At 37.5% G+C, this 15138-nt stretch overlaps 1 protein-coding gene across 1 annotated transcript in view; it reads left to right on the forward strand.

The window, feature by feature from the left end:
- Positions 1 to 3852: 3852 nt before the first annotated feature.
- Positions 3853 to 15138, forward strand: part of LOC150076878 (transcription initiation factor IIA subunit 1-like) — a 130800-nt gene continuing 119514 nt past the window's right edge. Inside the window, exon 1 of the mRNA XM_090386101.1 lies at positions 3853 to 3978. Coding sequence (XP_090242227.1) covers positions 3961 to 3978 — 18 coding nt within the window. The 5' untranslated portion in view covers positions 3853 to 3960. The remainder of the gene's footprint in view (positions 3979 to 15138) is intronic.

Raw genomic sequence — 15138 nt, forward strand, 5'->3', positions numbered from 1 at the left:
ATCATTGACAAAACCCCCTGACCTGCCAGCCTGTCTGCATTGCTCAGAAAACTTCATATCTGACTGCACAATTACTCCCAGGTCTTTTTCATTTTCTACCACCTTAAGTGTAGTTCCACACAGTTGGTACATTCCTCTGGGGATACATCTATCCACATGCAGTACTTTGCATTTGTCAAGGTTAAATTTCAGTTGCCACTTCTCAGCCGATCTGCCCAAATTGTATAGATCCTGTTGCAGTGGCACACTGCCATTAAAAACTCTTCCAACTTTTGTATCATCTGGAAACTTCGACACTAAGCCTGATACACCTTCATTGTAGGTGGTAGATGACTTTCATCAACCGGTGAAATACTACCACTTTGCTTATTGGAGGCTTGAAGTGGTGAAACCCATGTTTAGTCTCTAGAGCAAAGTTTCCAGCACCCCTCCCCGTTCCCCCCATACTTCTCCTTCAACTCATGCACGGTACTAAGTACTATACGTTTTGATACCTTTCGTGTTTGGGGTTTCCATAAAAAAAAAAATAATAAATAATAAATAAATAAATATCATTGATAAATACAGTATACAAAACAACATTGGACCCAACACTGAAACCTGTGGGGCTCCACTAATAACATTAGTCCATGAAGAGTAGCACCCATTGATTACCACCCTCTGTCTTCTCCTACTCGACCATCCTTTTATCCATTGTAGTAACTTACCCTTAATACCATTCTGCTCCAATTTGTACAAGTCTTCCATGAAAAACAGTGTCAAAAGCTTTCCTGAAATCCAAATATATGATATCAAAATTATTTTTTTCATCCAGTTGCTTTGTAACCAAATCATATATCCAATCAAATTTGTCAGACAAGCCTTTCCATTAACAAACCCATGCTGTGTCTGAATTATTGCTGCAGTCTTGTCTAGATGATCCTGCAATGTATCTTTAACCAGTGACTGCATTATTTTATCCGGAACAGAAGTTAAAGTAACTGATCTGTAATTACTCGTGTCTCCATTCGATCTTCCTTTGTGAATTGGGGATACATTTGCACATCTCCAGTCCGTGGGCACCTCCCCAGAGTCCAATGATGCTCTCATAATTATGGCTAAGGGCTTGTTTTCTTCCTTTTCTGCCTCCTTTAATATAACTGGATAGATCCCATCCATCCCCAGGTGCCTTTCTTATGTTGAACTTCACAATTTCTTGTCCACTTTGCTCTCAGTTATTACAAAATCATTAAGCAGCCTGCTAGAATTTGATAACCTTCTGGCATTTTCAGTCCTTAATAACTACAGTACTCATTTGCGAATGTAGATGCAAATACTCATTCAGTTTGTTTGCTATCTGATCAGAATCATCAACAGTCGAACCATCGATATCAAGTGGACCAATCAGATTCATCCCCTTCCTTTCAGAGTTTATATAAGTAAAGAAATGCATGCTCTTTTTCTTAGCAGCCTTTGCCAAAGATTTCTCGTAATCTGCCTTCGCTTGCCTAACCTCCTTTGTGACTTGATTACAGACAAGCTTATATCTGCCATAGGCTTGTGTTGCCTGATAATTTATATGCATCCCTTGCATTTTTATTCTCTGCCACGAGTTTCATTAGTTCATTTGACAACCATTTAAGCCTAAACCTTGAACAATATTTCTTAATAGGTATGAAACTTTTAGTATCTTCCACGATTAATTCCTTGAATGCTTCTCACTTAGAATTTGCTGTTGGTAACATCATCAGTCGATCCCACTGTACAGAATTTAAACTGTCTGAGACCACTGTAGTCACCTTTATGAAAGCAAAAACCCTTTCCTTTACTCCTGATGGTAGTTATGTCTTTAAGTAAATTCCACATCAGTACACTGTGATCATTGCCACCTATTGGTTCCTTTATCTGCAAACCAGATCAAGAGTATTACCCTCTCTGGTTGCTTCTCGAACATTCTGCTGTAGAAGACATTCATCCAATAAATGCACAAAGTCTTACTATTGTGCGAGTGACCAAACCTCAAGTTCCAGTCAATATCTGGGAAGTTAAAATCCCCCCCCCCATTATAAGACATTCTGATTTACTAGCCCAGTCTATTTCTCTGTACAATTGCTAATTTTACTCATCGAGTCATTAGGTCTACTTCTCTCTCTGTCAGGGAAATTCAGAATTTTTTTTTTTAGCTGGTGCAGCATAAGCCTCAGCCTTCCTTGCATCATATGGCTAATAATAATAATAATAATAATACATTCCTACTCTTATAATAATAATAATAATAATAATAATAATAATAATAATAATAATAATAATAATAATAATACACTCCTACTCTTATTTTTGCTGTCGCAGTGCTTACGATATGTAACACCAAACTGACTCAACAGTGCACTGTTCATGTATATCAACTGTGCACTCTTGAGTCAATCTGGTGTGACAAATCGTAAGCACTGCGAAAGCAAAAATAAAAACAGGAGTGTGTTATTATTATTATTAGCCATATATGTGCAAGAAAGCCTGAGGCTTATGCTGCACCAGCTAAAAAAAAAAATTTCGAGACCTGATGGCTCGAATGAGTACAATGAACAATTGTACATAGAAATAGAGTCGGATAGTAAATCAGAATGTCTTATAATGGTTAGGTCAGTTATAATGATGCGCTTCTTTTGATTTTATTAATCAACAGCATAACACCTGCTCCTTTCCTATCCTTTCTGTACACATTGTACTCCCCAAATTCCAATTCTGCATTCCTAATATGTGTTACACAACGTCTCTGATATTCGCTTTTGATGTCTTGACCAACACTTCAAATTCATCAAATTTATTTATTATACTTCTAGCATTGGTATGCATGCACCTATTCTTATTCTTAGTTACCCTAACACATCCCATATACCCACCTGTTTCACGATGCCTGCCACCAGTCCCTGAAACCCCCAGTAACCCTTGCTCCCGGCGACTGCCTATTCTAACAGAAGTAGTACAAGAATCACCTTCACCTCTGCCTGCAGCTACATTTAACCTTATTTTGTGAAACCCCCCAAGGTAACAGTTTTCCGACCCACCTAACACTGCCTGCATAACATCAGCAAATATTCTTGCACACTTTCTATTTAAGTATATCTCATCCTATCCTACAGACAACGCTGAAAAAAATTCTACCCCTTGAGCCTTGCACATTCCCTCCAGGGCGGAATATATTGACAAGGCTCTCATCATCTGACAAGGCATGGTGGCGAGGCTTCAGACAATCGATCCTTGGAACAGCGTTACGATGATGAATTGCTTTAATATGTAAATGTCTGTGATTCATATTATTATTTATTTTTAAAATCTTTGTTCATAATTAAATGTAAAATTATTTAATTATTTCTTAATTACTGTAAAATTTGAAAAGATAAAAATCGCATTGCAAAAACACCCATATAAATTTTGCATAGGACCCCAGCGCCCGCAATTAAATCTTGAACACAGTATCAAAAATTTTAGGCCTGCCCTGATCCCAGACCTTGCATAACATATTGCTTATTATCATCAGCTGCGTTCTAGTTACAGTATAGCAAATTTTGCACAATATTCACATTGTAGTTATATGTATATCAATGCTGGTATTCTCTAATAATGATCAGTATTACATCATCATATTAATCAAACCATTAGCATTTTTGATATCGTTTCATCTCGTTATGTCTTATTTTCTTACGCTTCCACTTTCCTTCCCCTTCTTCGGCATCTTGCAGAAGAAACATTTAGTCTATTACTTGCACTAAGTTGTTTTTCTTTATTATACTGTATACAGTATTATATGCTGTTTTCATTAAGTGACGGAAGATGGCGTTCTAGTCTTATCTGATGTCACGGGACTATCCCCTACAGCAGCAGTGGAGGATCACCGTCATCTATATAAAGGAGTGTTGTGCAGCTGGCTTCGGCTTCATCGAAGCCCATTAGGTCGCGTACATCTATGAAAAACTAAGTTAAATGGCAGCAACTAGCGTGGTAAGTCAGGTTGGACTAGTTGTGCCATTTATTTGTTTAACTGAGTTTAGAATTTAAGGATTTAATGAAATCTAAGGTGTATCAAGATCGGGGGGTTTGTTACTAATGTCGAATATATAACCTCCAACCGGGATAAATATACGTCATTCGCGACGCTGCAGTTTACATCGGTGTAGTAGTAGTGGGTTCAGACAAGTTACCGGTTATCAGTTTTCTGCTCACGGAAAACTGTCGTTTTGTTAGTGAAGTCTGGATAAACATTTGGTGGGGTTTAGAACATCGATTATATTACTCAATGGAAATAACTTTACTTTTAATATTTTTTTTATTTGTTAGCAAACAGGTTTAATATTGTGGGACTATAATACGGCACTAGAAATCTCCGGAAGTCGTAACTCGACTGTTGCCTTATTCAATCTGTACATTATCAATGAAATGTAAGTTTGAGTAACTTTCGAGGAATGTGTAGAGAATCGTTGTCAAAGATTGAATTAAAAAGTTTTTCTTATTAGTTGTACTACTAAAAAGAAAAGGCTCCTAAAATTTAATGCCTATCGTCACTCCTTCGTCCCTTTCTTTTAGAACGAAATGAAAGAAGAAAATAAAAACAATAAATCCGTGCATTTATTTTCACTATATGTTAACTTCATAAATCATGAAAAATTGTGCGTCCACGTTTTTCCATCATTAGTATTGTCAATGTGATGCAACAAAGCAAGGCTTATACAGCATTAATACAAAAAAAAAAATAATAATAATAAATCACTTGCCCACTGCTTCCAATAATTTGGCCATACCTTCCCTAAATTTATTCACCACCATAATAACACTAGTTGGAAGTTTGCTCCAACAGATGATTACTCTTTGGGTGAATGCAAATTTCTGGACATCTGTTCTGCAGCAATCCTCTTTCAGTTTTTGTGAGTTAAAGCCCACAACACTGTTGTGGGCTTTAACTCACAAAAAGTAAAGATGCCATCAGCATTTAGTTTACTTAGCTCTTTTAAAGCATTATACTCTTCAATTTGGCCACCTGGAGATGCCTTGTTTCTGCAGGCAAATTTATGGGCACCCCCAATTTTGTTTCTGATAAGAATATCCTTTTGTGTTTGTATAGGACTACATGAAATCCATTTAGTTTTGAAATGAACTCCCTTCTGTTCATACCCCCTAGTTATGATAATTAAAAAATAGGTTAGAGGAAACTAATAAGTGGCTGACAATAACTTATACCACGTGTGTATCCCTACTACAGTTTCCATGTCCCATTTATATGTATCGTTTAAAAGAATTTTTGCTCATTGTTTCTTATTGTGAGTGTGGATTAGTGACTTTTGAGTGGACTTCTGGAACATATGAAGAGGATGGATGGTTGTATATTTTTTTCCTCATGTGTGACTGTCACTGATAGAGTAATGCAAATGGAATAATTGAACAACATGTATGTTCCTTAATGCATATACATATGATGCTCAATAAGTATCTCCTTTAACTTGTGCCCCACTTGGACATTACTTCTAATGGTCATGACTGATTGATATTTTTCCTAATGGTGAAATATGTCTATGGGGCTGAATGAAAAATAACTATTAATATTTGAAGGAAAAGATTTATAAAATAAATAGAACATTTGATATTGTTACAGGAATAAATATTATGCATAACTTAAGCAGAATTTTTTAACAAAATATAAAAGTTCTTTTGGTGTATAGGAACTTGTGCTAAATTAAAAGATTAGGTGTAATTATGATCAACAGAGTTTAAGGACCGGGCTTTCACTCATGTTTTATGATTGAGCCTAGAAAATTAAACTTGGTGCTTATGCTTTTCTATTACTGTGGGTGGGACTAGAAAAGTGGGTCTCCCCCAAAGCCCACTTGTCTTGGATGGATTTTGACCCTCCCTAAGGGACAAATGGGCTTTGGGGAGGGTCGGGTCAATGACCACTCCCTTGAGGAGTGGTGGGTAGGGTCATGTGTGCTCCAAGAGAAATAGCCAGTGAAGCTGTGTGGATTAGTGCTGGAGCTCAATGCACCAATGGTGGCTTGTATGATTAGTGGTTATCTGTGGTTCTTACCATCTGTGCTTAGCTCAAAGGTCCACATACCACCACAATTTGAGGACCACTGGGTCTGAAAAGCCTGTGTGCATCATAGCCCTAATTACATCTATTAGTAATAAGTGTTAATTGTAAAATAAAACTGTAACATACTAACATCAACAGTTTATTATTCATCCCATTATTCTTAGGAATAGGCGTCTCCATAGCCAGGTGGGAAGGAGCAGCAGTGTGTAGCACACGCTTCTTGATTAGATCGGGGTTCGAGCCCGTCACCACCAAATACGGAGGATGCGGGAAGGTTAGGGAATGACCACCGCATATCCCGGAGCAATATGGCCTTAGTTGCTAATGCTCCTAAAAACCAAATAACAACAATATTCTTAGGAATGATATTGAACATTCTTTGTAAAATGTGAAAATTTCAATACAATATATATTTTTTGATTTATACCAGGTGATCAGGAGTTGCAATTGTTTCATGAAAACAGTTTTGTATTTGTGCATTTTGTGTTTATCATTCGAATATTAATTTTAGGATATCAAGATACCATGTGAATGGTTATTTGATATGTAGGGCAATAGGAAGAATAGAGTCAGGAAAAGGTAGATCCAAGGTAACCATGTGGCTGAATGGGACTTGTCATTGTAAGCACAATGACAAGTATGTCCATTGTATATGCATTTTGGAACTAATTCCAAAATGCATATACAATCTCTGAGTAGGGATAATGCCCTTCACTGGAATCTCCCTAATTTAGACCAGATGGAAACCAAATTCCACCCAGTAACTGCTGCCAGAGGCTAAACAATCTCCATATATTCCAGTGAGGAGATCTCACAGCTGTAAGATATAGAGATTAGTTCCCTATGTTTACCATTTTACAGAAGCAGTAGGTCCAGATTCATCATTGACATAGTGTTAATTGTAATGCGGCTCTGGGGGGGGAATTCCCTGAACTCTGCATCAAGCAATGTGATGAATACAAAACTCTGTGAAGGTCAGATTTATGTAAGTAGGTTAATGAGTGTTCGTGTAGTATTAGTGTGGGGGTTTCATTTGGCCTGTGTTTTTACACAAAAACCTCTAGTTTACCATCCAGCACGACGAGGAGGGTCTCCCCCAAATACCCTGGTGGGGCAAACCTGGGTTAGCCAAGACTATAGACAAGGAAAGCCCAGTAAAAAATGAAAGTGATAGTGGGGAGACGGAGGAGAAAGGGAGGCAGTAGTAAAGATGCCTGCCTGGTTGAAAGAGGGGAAAGAAGAGGGACCCTAACCAGAATGCCCATCCTGCCCCCAGGTCAGGATGGGCATTCTTGTGGGTAACCCCACTGACAGATGGCAGTGGGGTTACCCACCAGGTGAAGGGAGGGGGAACGAAAGAACAACAAACCCAGGTGGTAGAAATGAAAGGTCATAGGGAAAAGGGTCCCTATGTTAGAGTGCCTGCAGTGGTGCTCTTTCCCACACTGGCCAAGGGGCAAGCTCTGTTGGTTAGTGTCAGCATCCCACACCATGCCAGCTAATTAGCAATAGCATGATGTCTGCTCGGATAGGCAGGGGACTGCTATGGCCCTCTACCCATCATCCACTGGGGGAAAGTGGGTAATTTCATCCACTCATAATCCTCATTGATTCTGTTCTCATTCTGGTTTTATAGTTTTTTCTTACATTTTATACCGTTTTATGCTTTTTTTTTTCTTATGTTTTCTGTTAGGTTATACAACTTTTTTTTTTTTTTTAAACATCCATCTTTGTTCTCATATGGGGGAGAATGCAATGGTATATAGTGTACTTACTATACTAAACATCTAATAACTAAGGGTTAGTAAACACTTAAATTAATCAATATGTGATTTGCACAGTTTCACCTTAAAGCTGGCCCCTTTCAAAATCGGCTATGTGGTAGGCAATGGCATACCATCACATTATCTGATGCCCCACAGAGACCAAAACAAAACCAACTCCAAAAACTGCTGTAAAATCTGCAACTAGATGGAAGGATGGGATCAGTGAACTTTTGGGCGTGACATTTTGCAATAAATAAATAAATTTTCTGTTTATACTCTGGCACGACAACCAAGTCAGTAGAGTTTACAATAAATCGCCAATACAAATATTTATCGTATTTAGTAGTCACAGGCTTGAACCCTGGTCCACTCAAGGAACGCGTGCTGTGCACTCTCGCTCCTGACCACTGGGCTACTTCACTGCTCATATAGCACATGCTTGATGCAGTTAGAGGAATTTGTTGGTGGCCACAACAGCTCCTCGAGGAACTATGTGACTGGAAGGAGAAGAACCTTTTCACAGACATATTCCCATTTATTCTGCTGGCATTTACTCAATTCTTTCCTACTGCACTGCTTTCCCTGGACACTTCAACTTACTAATAACTTTCGGTTAAAGTGCAGATCTTGGCTGTAGATCTTGCAAGCCCGGGGGGGGGGGGGTTGCAGCATTTGTGTTGTTAGTATATAGTCGAGATTTGTTAGTATTTCTAATAAATATATTGTTGTTATATATGTGTGTTCTTGTGGGCAATTTCTTTCATTCCTTCACTCACTTTTTTATCATAACACTCATTCACTCTCTTGCTCCCTTGCTGGGTCTTCCACCAAAACTAATATTAATTCCTTTTACCTCAATTCTTATTTCACTCTATCATTCAGTGCCCAGCCCATTCTCTGTCTTTCACACTCTGATTCTTTCCTTTTGTTCATTCTTCTTTCATTCTACATTGCATTTTACATTTATCTTGGACAGTAAGCATGTCTTCACAGAGTGTATTTAGTGACCCTATGCTTTCAGGGATAGTGTGTCTTGTATGAGATGGACAACCAGATCCTCCTCCCCAACTTTCAGTTTGATAGAGCATGCCTGATATGCTCTAGTTAGAAAGGATATAAAGTTTTTGCTTAATTTACTATTTACAAGAAGTTGACTTTTTTTTTAAAATTTATTAAATAGTGCATACAAATTTCAGTTAATTCAGCAACTTTATGAAAATTTAAAGGGCAGAGCCATAATAAAAGATGAATAAAAAGCATACAAACCCAAAAACATACATAAATTGAAACCATTCATCCCCAGAAATTTCAGTCCAATAAGTTATGTAATTACATTATTAATTTAATAAAACATTTTGATTCAACAAAAAAAGTTTTTGTTATTAAAAAATATCATCTGATAGATGCACTCAAGCCAATTTGTTCCGTTCAGCAGTATTACCAGTAGAGGATTACATGTAATGAGTAAATTAATTTTGATGCCATTTTTATTCTTTTGTGTAAAGTAAATTGAAATAGGAAGGTTGAAGATATGTGGAAATTTATCTTCAAAATATGATTTCCCCCCTTTTTCCTTGGTGCTGTATAATCATTTGAATCATTTTTGCCAAATTTATTCCCAGGAAGAAATGGTTAATTCTAGAGGTCATATGTTAGAATCAGTTACATCTACCCAGTGTAAAAAATTATGGAAATCCTAGTCTCAACTTTTAGACATATTGGACAGACAACTTGTGTAGTTGAGACCCACTAATTTTAGTAAAGTTGGACAAATGCTAATTTATTGTGATTTTCTCTTGTAGAGGATCTGTGTTCTCATTTTGAATTTAAAATCAATGGTGTGAATTTAAACAAAATAGAATAGTGTAGGCTATTAAGAAATATTAAATTTTAGAAATATATTTTAAGTCAGAAATTCTCTTACATGAGATTTATTCAGGACTGGCTGCATCAGGGTAAGGTGTAATTAGAGTAGTTTGAAATGAAATAAACCTAGTAAGAGGATGAAGGAATAAAAGCAAGCTCTGATCCTAAAGCTTTTAATACTATTCAAATTACATCTTACCTGGATCCAGCCATTCCTGAATAAATCTCAGGTAAGAGAATTTCTGGCTTAAAATATAAAGTTTCTAAAATTTTAATATTCCAAAAATACTTCTTAATAGCCAACACTGTCCTGTTTGGTGTAAATTCACACCAATAAAAGCAAGCTCTGATCCTAAAGCTTTTAATACTATTCAAATTACATCTTACCTGGATCCAGCCATTCCTGAATAAATCTCAGGTAAGAGAATTTCTGGCTTAAAATATAAAGTTTCTAAAATTTTAATATTCCAAAAATACTTCTTAATAGCCAACACTGTCCTGTTTGGTGTAAATTCACACCATTGATTTTAAATTCAAAATGAGAACACAGATCCTCTACAAAAGAAAATCAAAATAAATTAGCATTTGTCTATGTGACAACCTAAAACAAAATAAAATGAGAAAAGGACCTAGTTCTCTCCACAAGAGGTGTGATAGTAGGTTGTCACATAGAGCATATCCTTTTTTCCAGATAGCAGAGCGAGGCACACAAAATCATCTTTTGGACACATGCCAAGGAAAGATAATGTAACATTCATCCCAAGCTAGGCAGACCACCATTAATCATGCTCTGCCTGGCTTGGGATGACTGGTTATTAACATGCCCTCAGCATGTTAATAGTTGAAACAGATGTGAGAATTTTTGAAAGAAATTGCAAAGGCTGATTTGTGAGATTTTATAGATAAGTGTAAGACCTGTAACCATCAAGAAAACACTTCTTAGAATGGATTAACATGGTATAGGCTAAAGCTTCCTCTGAACAGTGCCCATCACCGCTAAGTTTGTACAAAAAAAATAAACTTTTTTTTTTGTTAGTTGTTGGCACATTGGCTTCTGTGGCTATATTGCACCTCCTAAGGTTTTTGCATTTTGTACTCTGATCCAAGCCCGAGGTGGGATTTGAACCCGCGACCTTTGGGTTGCCAGGCAGGCACTTTACCCACCCAGCTAGCCCAGTCGGCATAAAATAAACTACCCCTTCTCGTAACATATATACGGTGTCTCAAAAATATTGGTACAAACATTTAGGGGAGGTAGGTAACATCTAAAAGAATGTGAATCACATAGGAACCTATAACCGGAAACGTCACTGTAAGTCGGTAAATGGCACGGTAATCGCCGCACGAAGAGCATGCATTGATACATGCTCTTACTGCTCCCCCAAGATCATACTGCACGTGTGGCTTTTGCACAGTGGTTTCTCCAAAAAAGTGTTCAAGACTTTAATTTTCCAGCATATTTTTTGTTCACGGATGAGGCTTATTTCACTCGGGAAGGCTTATTCAATCAGCACAATGCTCATGTGTGGGCTCACGACAACCCACACAGTGTGTGCCCCATGCGGCACAACATCGCTTTGCAATAAATGTGTGGGCAGGTATGGTTGGTGACTGCTTAATCGGCCCATACCTGGTACCATCCCGCATGAACTCCGCTAAATATCGGATCTTTCTTGAAAAATTTCTACCATGGGTTACTTGACGATGTTCCAGCAAATGTGAGACGCAATATTTGGTTTCAACATGATGGGGCACCTGCCCATTATGGAAGGTGCATTCGTGACCATTTGAACAGGTGTTTTGGGCGTCGATGGATTGGCCGTGGTGGATACATTACCTAGCCACCCATGCTCAGCTGATTTATCGAGCCTTGATTTCTTTCTGTGGAGGGAACCTCAAATCTATCATGTATGACTCGCCTGTGGAGACGGAAATGGATCTCGTGGCGAGACTTGTCTGTGCTGCTGCTACTGTCAAAGAAACTCCAGATGTGTTCGACCGTGTCCGCCAATCCATGCTGCGTTGGTGTCACACATGCATCGCGTCTCGTGGTGGAACCTTTGAGCATCTGTTGTAACATCATGAAATGCATCCATCTCATACTCCATTGTTAATATTATGTCAAATAAATGTTTGCCTCTAATTACTGTCTTGTGTCATTTCTGCTTCTTGTGCTTCTGCTACTACTTTCCCCTGACATTTCCGGTTATGGATTCCTATGCGATTCACATTCCTTTAGGTGTTACCTACCTCCAATAAATGTTTGTACCAATATTTTTGAGACACCCTGTATACTGAGTGATTCTAACCAGAGGTGATGGCGAAAGTGTCGGGAGTGGTCGATTATTTCAAAGTCCTGCTTGGGATTGAGGTCATGGTGGGTGGACCAGAAGTGTTCCGCAATTGCGGACTGGTCGGTCTCAGCAAGGTGAATTGCTCTGTCGTGTTCTGCAAGGCAGTCTTGAAGAGTCTCGAAGTCTCTCCTATGTAGCAGCTGTCACAGTCTTTGCAGGCTATGCGGTATATTACACTGCTGCGTCTTTACATTGGAAACTAGAGAACATAAGTTTCTACCAGGCAACTGCACGCATTTTATGTGGTATTCTCTGAGGATTTTTTGAGATCCGAATATTATGTCAAATAAATATTTGCCACTAATTACTGTCTTGTGCCATTTCTGCTTCTTGTGCCTCTGCTACTACTTTCCTCATGACGTTTCCGGTTATGGGTTCCTATGCGATTCGCATTTCTTTAGATGTTACCTACCTCCCCTAAAAGTTTGTACCAATATTTTTGAGACACCCTGCATATGGTAAGTGCCTATTGTCTTTACCATGTCCATATGTCTGCCTATTCATCCACAGTGGATGGATTTTCATGAAATTTTATATTTGGGCCTTTTAAAAATATTTGTAAAGCCATTCCAATAATCTTATTAATTAATTGATAAGAAGGTAACTATATTTAATTCACTTCTGTGAATCACAGAAAAAGAAATTCAATTAATTTAAGACAAAATCATACATGCCTGAAATGTAATGTACTGCATACATATGTATCACTAACATATCTTTGTATAGATGTTTATCCAGTTGACCACTGAATTTCCCAAGCTGTTCAGTCTCAACCCATGAAGGTAACATTCCAGTAATCAACAACTCTTTAGCTAAAAGAAATCTTCCTATAATTCAGTTTAAAATCCCAATAATTTTAAATTATGGTCCCAATTTGGGAATCATTATTAAATGTCAAAATTTCACCTTCATTCATATTACTGACCACTCTCAGCCATTATAGATCTCAATTAGGTTTCCTTTAGAAGGGACCTGATTTGAGGGCTGTAGCCTATATATTCAAAGTCTTTTGTCATGTGGATTGAGGGCTGAGGACCTGATTTGAGAGCTGTAGCCCATTTGCTGATCTAACCAGGCATGCTGTCTATCTTTCAACCATTTTGACAAGTTCAATGTCTTATTTTAAGTGCAGTCTCCATACTTGGACATGGTATTCGAAGTACAGCCACTCCCCAACTTACATAAGGGTTGCGTTCCGCGGAACTCTGCGTAAGTCGGAATTTCCCAAAATGCTTATGCAGCACTCGCAACTATGCACACTGAATTTGATTGAAGCAAAAAAGAAATGTTCGACGAACATGTAAAAAGAATTATTTATTAAATTTTTTTACGCAGGAAAAATTACAAAATTATAAAATTAAAAAAGAGAGAGGAAATGGGCATAATGTCAGCAAGTTTTACCTTTTGAGCATCATTGCCAGAATGAACTCTCCAGCTCAGTGGTTCCCAAACTACTGAGATCTACGGACCCTTTCAAAAATTCAGAAAAGTTCCCAGACCCCGTCAAAAAAAATTGTGGATCCCTATATATAACATATGTATCGGCACTGGCGACTTCACCACATAATGTTTTGGAAACCAGTGCGATGCTTGAGCCTTTTAAACAACGTTGCTTGCCACGAACTTGGCTTGGGATTCGCCATACTTATCCTTAATATCTTCATAAATATACTTGTTGCTTTTGCTTGAATGGCCATTGGACTCAAGGGCACTTGCTTCTGAGTCTGATTTTCCATCCATATTATTAATAGCTTTTCCATCTTCAATATAGTGCCTGAATGCTGTTTTGTGATCGCTGTTGATTATTTAACATGTTCTTTTATACGTGCACTGTCCCTTAAAATTGTATTCACTGTTGAAGCAGAGAGACCTAATTCTGTGCAATAGATGACAAACCTTTGCACTGCTTTGTACTTCTTAATTAATCACCTTCATTTCTAAATCAATTTTGTTTTGTTTCCTAGCTTTCTTTTGTTTTCTGTTGGTCCCTTCACCATTGTAGTAAGTAAATAGGAATGAAGAGAAGTTTCTGAAAATTTGTTTTTTATATGATTGAAGATTTGAGTGAAGGGAAACACATTTCATCATAATAGCGTAAAAACCCGCACAATTGCAGTTATCGGTATTATCGCAAATGCAATAAGATCAAGTTTACTACCTGTTTATAATTAAATGCACTAACAGAAAAGCCCAATAAACTGGAAAGTGCAAATTGTTTTATGTTAGTGACCTCCAGAAATGCGTTTTAGAAAAATTACAAAGGCGTTCAAAATTGATTATTATAACAATGAAAGTGTAGTGCCATTTCCATTATAAAAATGACATTTTTATAATGGAAACTTTAGGGGACACCACAATGATTTGGGAATGATATTTCATGATAGGATAGATTTGAGATTCCTTGAGTCAGTCACTATTTAGAGCTGCTGAGAGTGAAAAAGAAAACATTCATGATGTGCAGGGGAAGCAATATTTATGATCTGCTTATTTCATGAGAGATGATTAGATATCAAGATGAATCTGAACCAACAAAGATAAACCCAAGAAAGATATGATCTTGTTTAGAGATGTGAGTGTTATTGAAGATAAGCACAGAAGTAATGCTTCTCTGCAAGAAATATGACAGGGCTGAGTTTAAGAGTGCTTGAAGTTAATTACGTTTTCTTTTCCATATTGCAGAATTACACAGAGGTGATTACTTAACGGGGCATCGCTGAGGTGATTACTTAACATTTATGAGAATCACATGTCACCTGACAGGTGATTCTCATAAATAATTATCCTGTGTTAACTGTTATTTGTTAGGCATGAAATATCTGAAATTTTTTCGACCTTCCTAAATACAAAAAAAAACTATAGTCCTCTAAAGTGTTACCCCCCCCCCAACACCGAGAGTAATTTAGTGAGAGTTCTGTGACTGTTTACAAAGTTTTGAATTACATGTGTCAGGTTACTTGTTTTTATTCTCTTACTAGTTCAATAAACATCTACAGCATTTCCTAGTTTTTTTTTTTTTTTTGTTTTTTTTTTAGTGAAACTTCTTTAGGTGCACCCCAGGCAGTTTTCACATGGGAGTAACTTGTTCATG

The sequence above is a fragment of the Mastigoproctus giganteus genome, chromosome 12 (assembly GCF_048544385.1).
Source record: "Mastigoproctus giganteus isolate SK-2022 chromosome 12, ASM4854438v1, whole genome shotgun sequence".
Classification (NCBI taxonomy): domain Eukaryota; kingdom Metazoa; phylum Arthropoda; class Arachnida; order Uropygi; family Thelyphonidae; genus Mastigoproctus; species Mastigoproctus giganteus.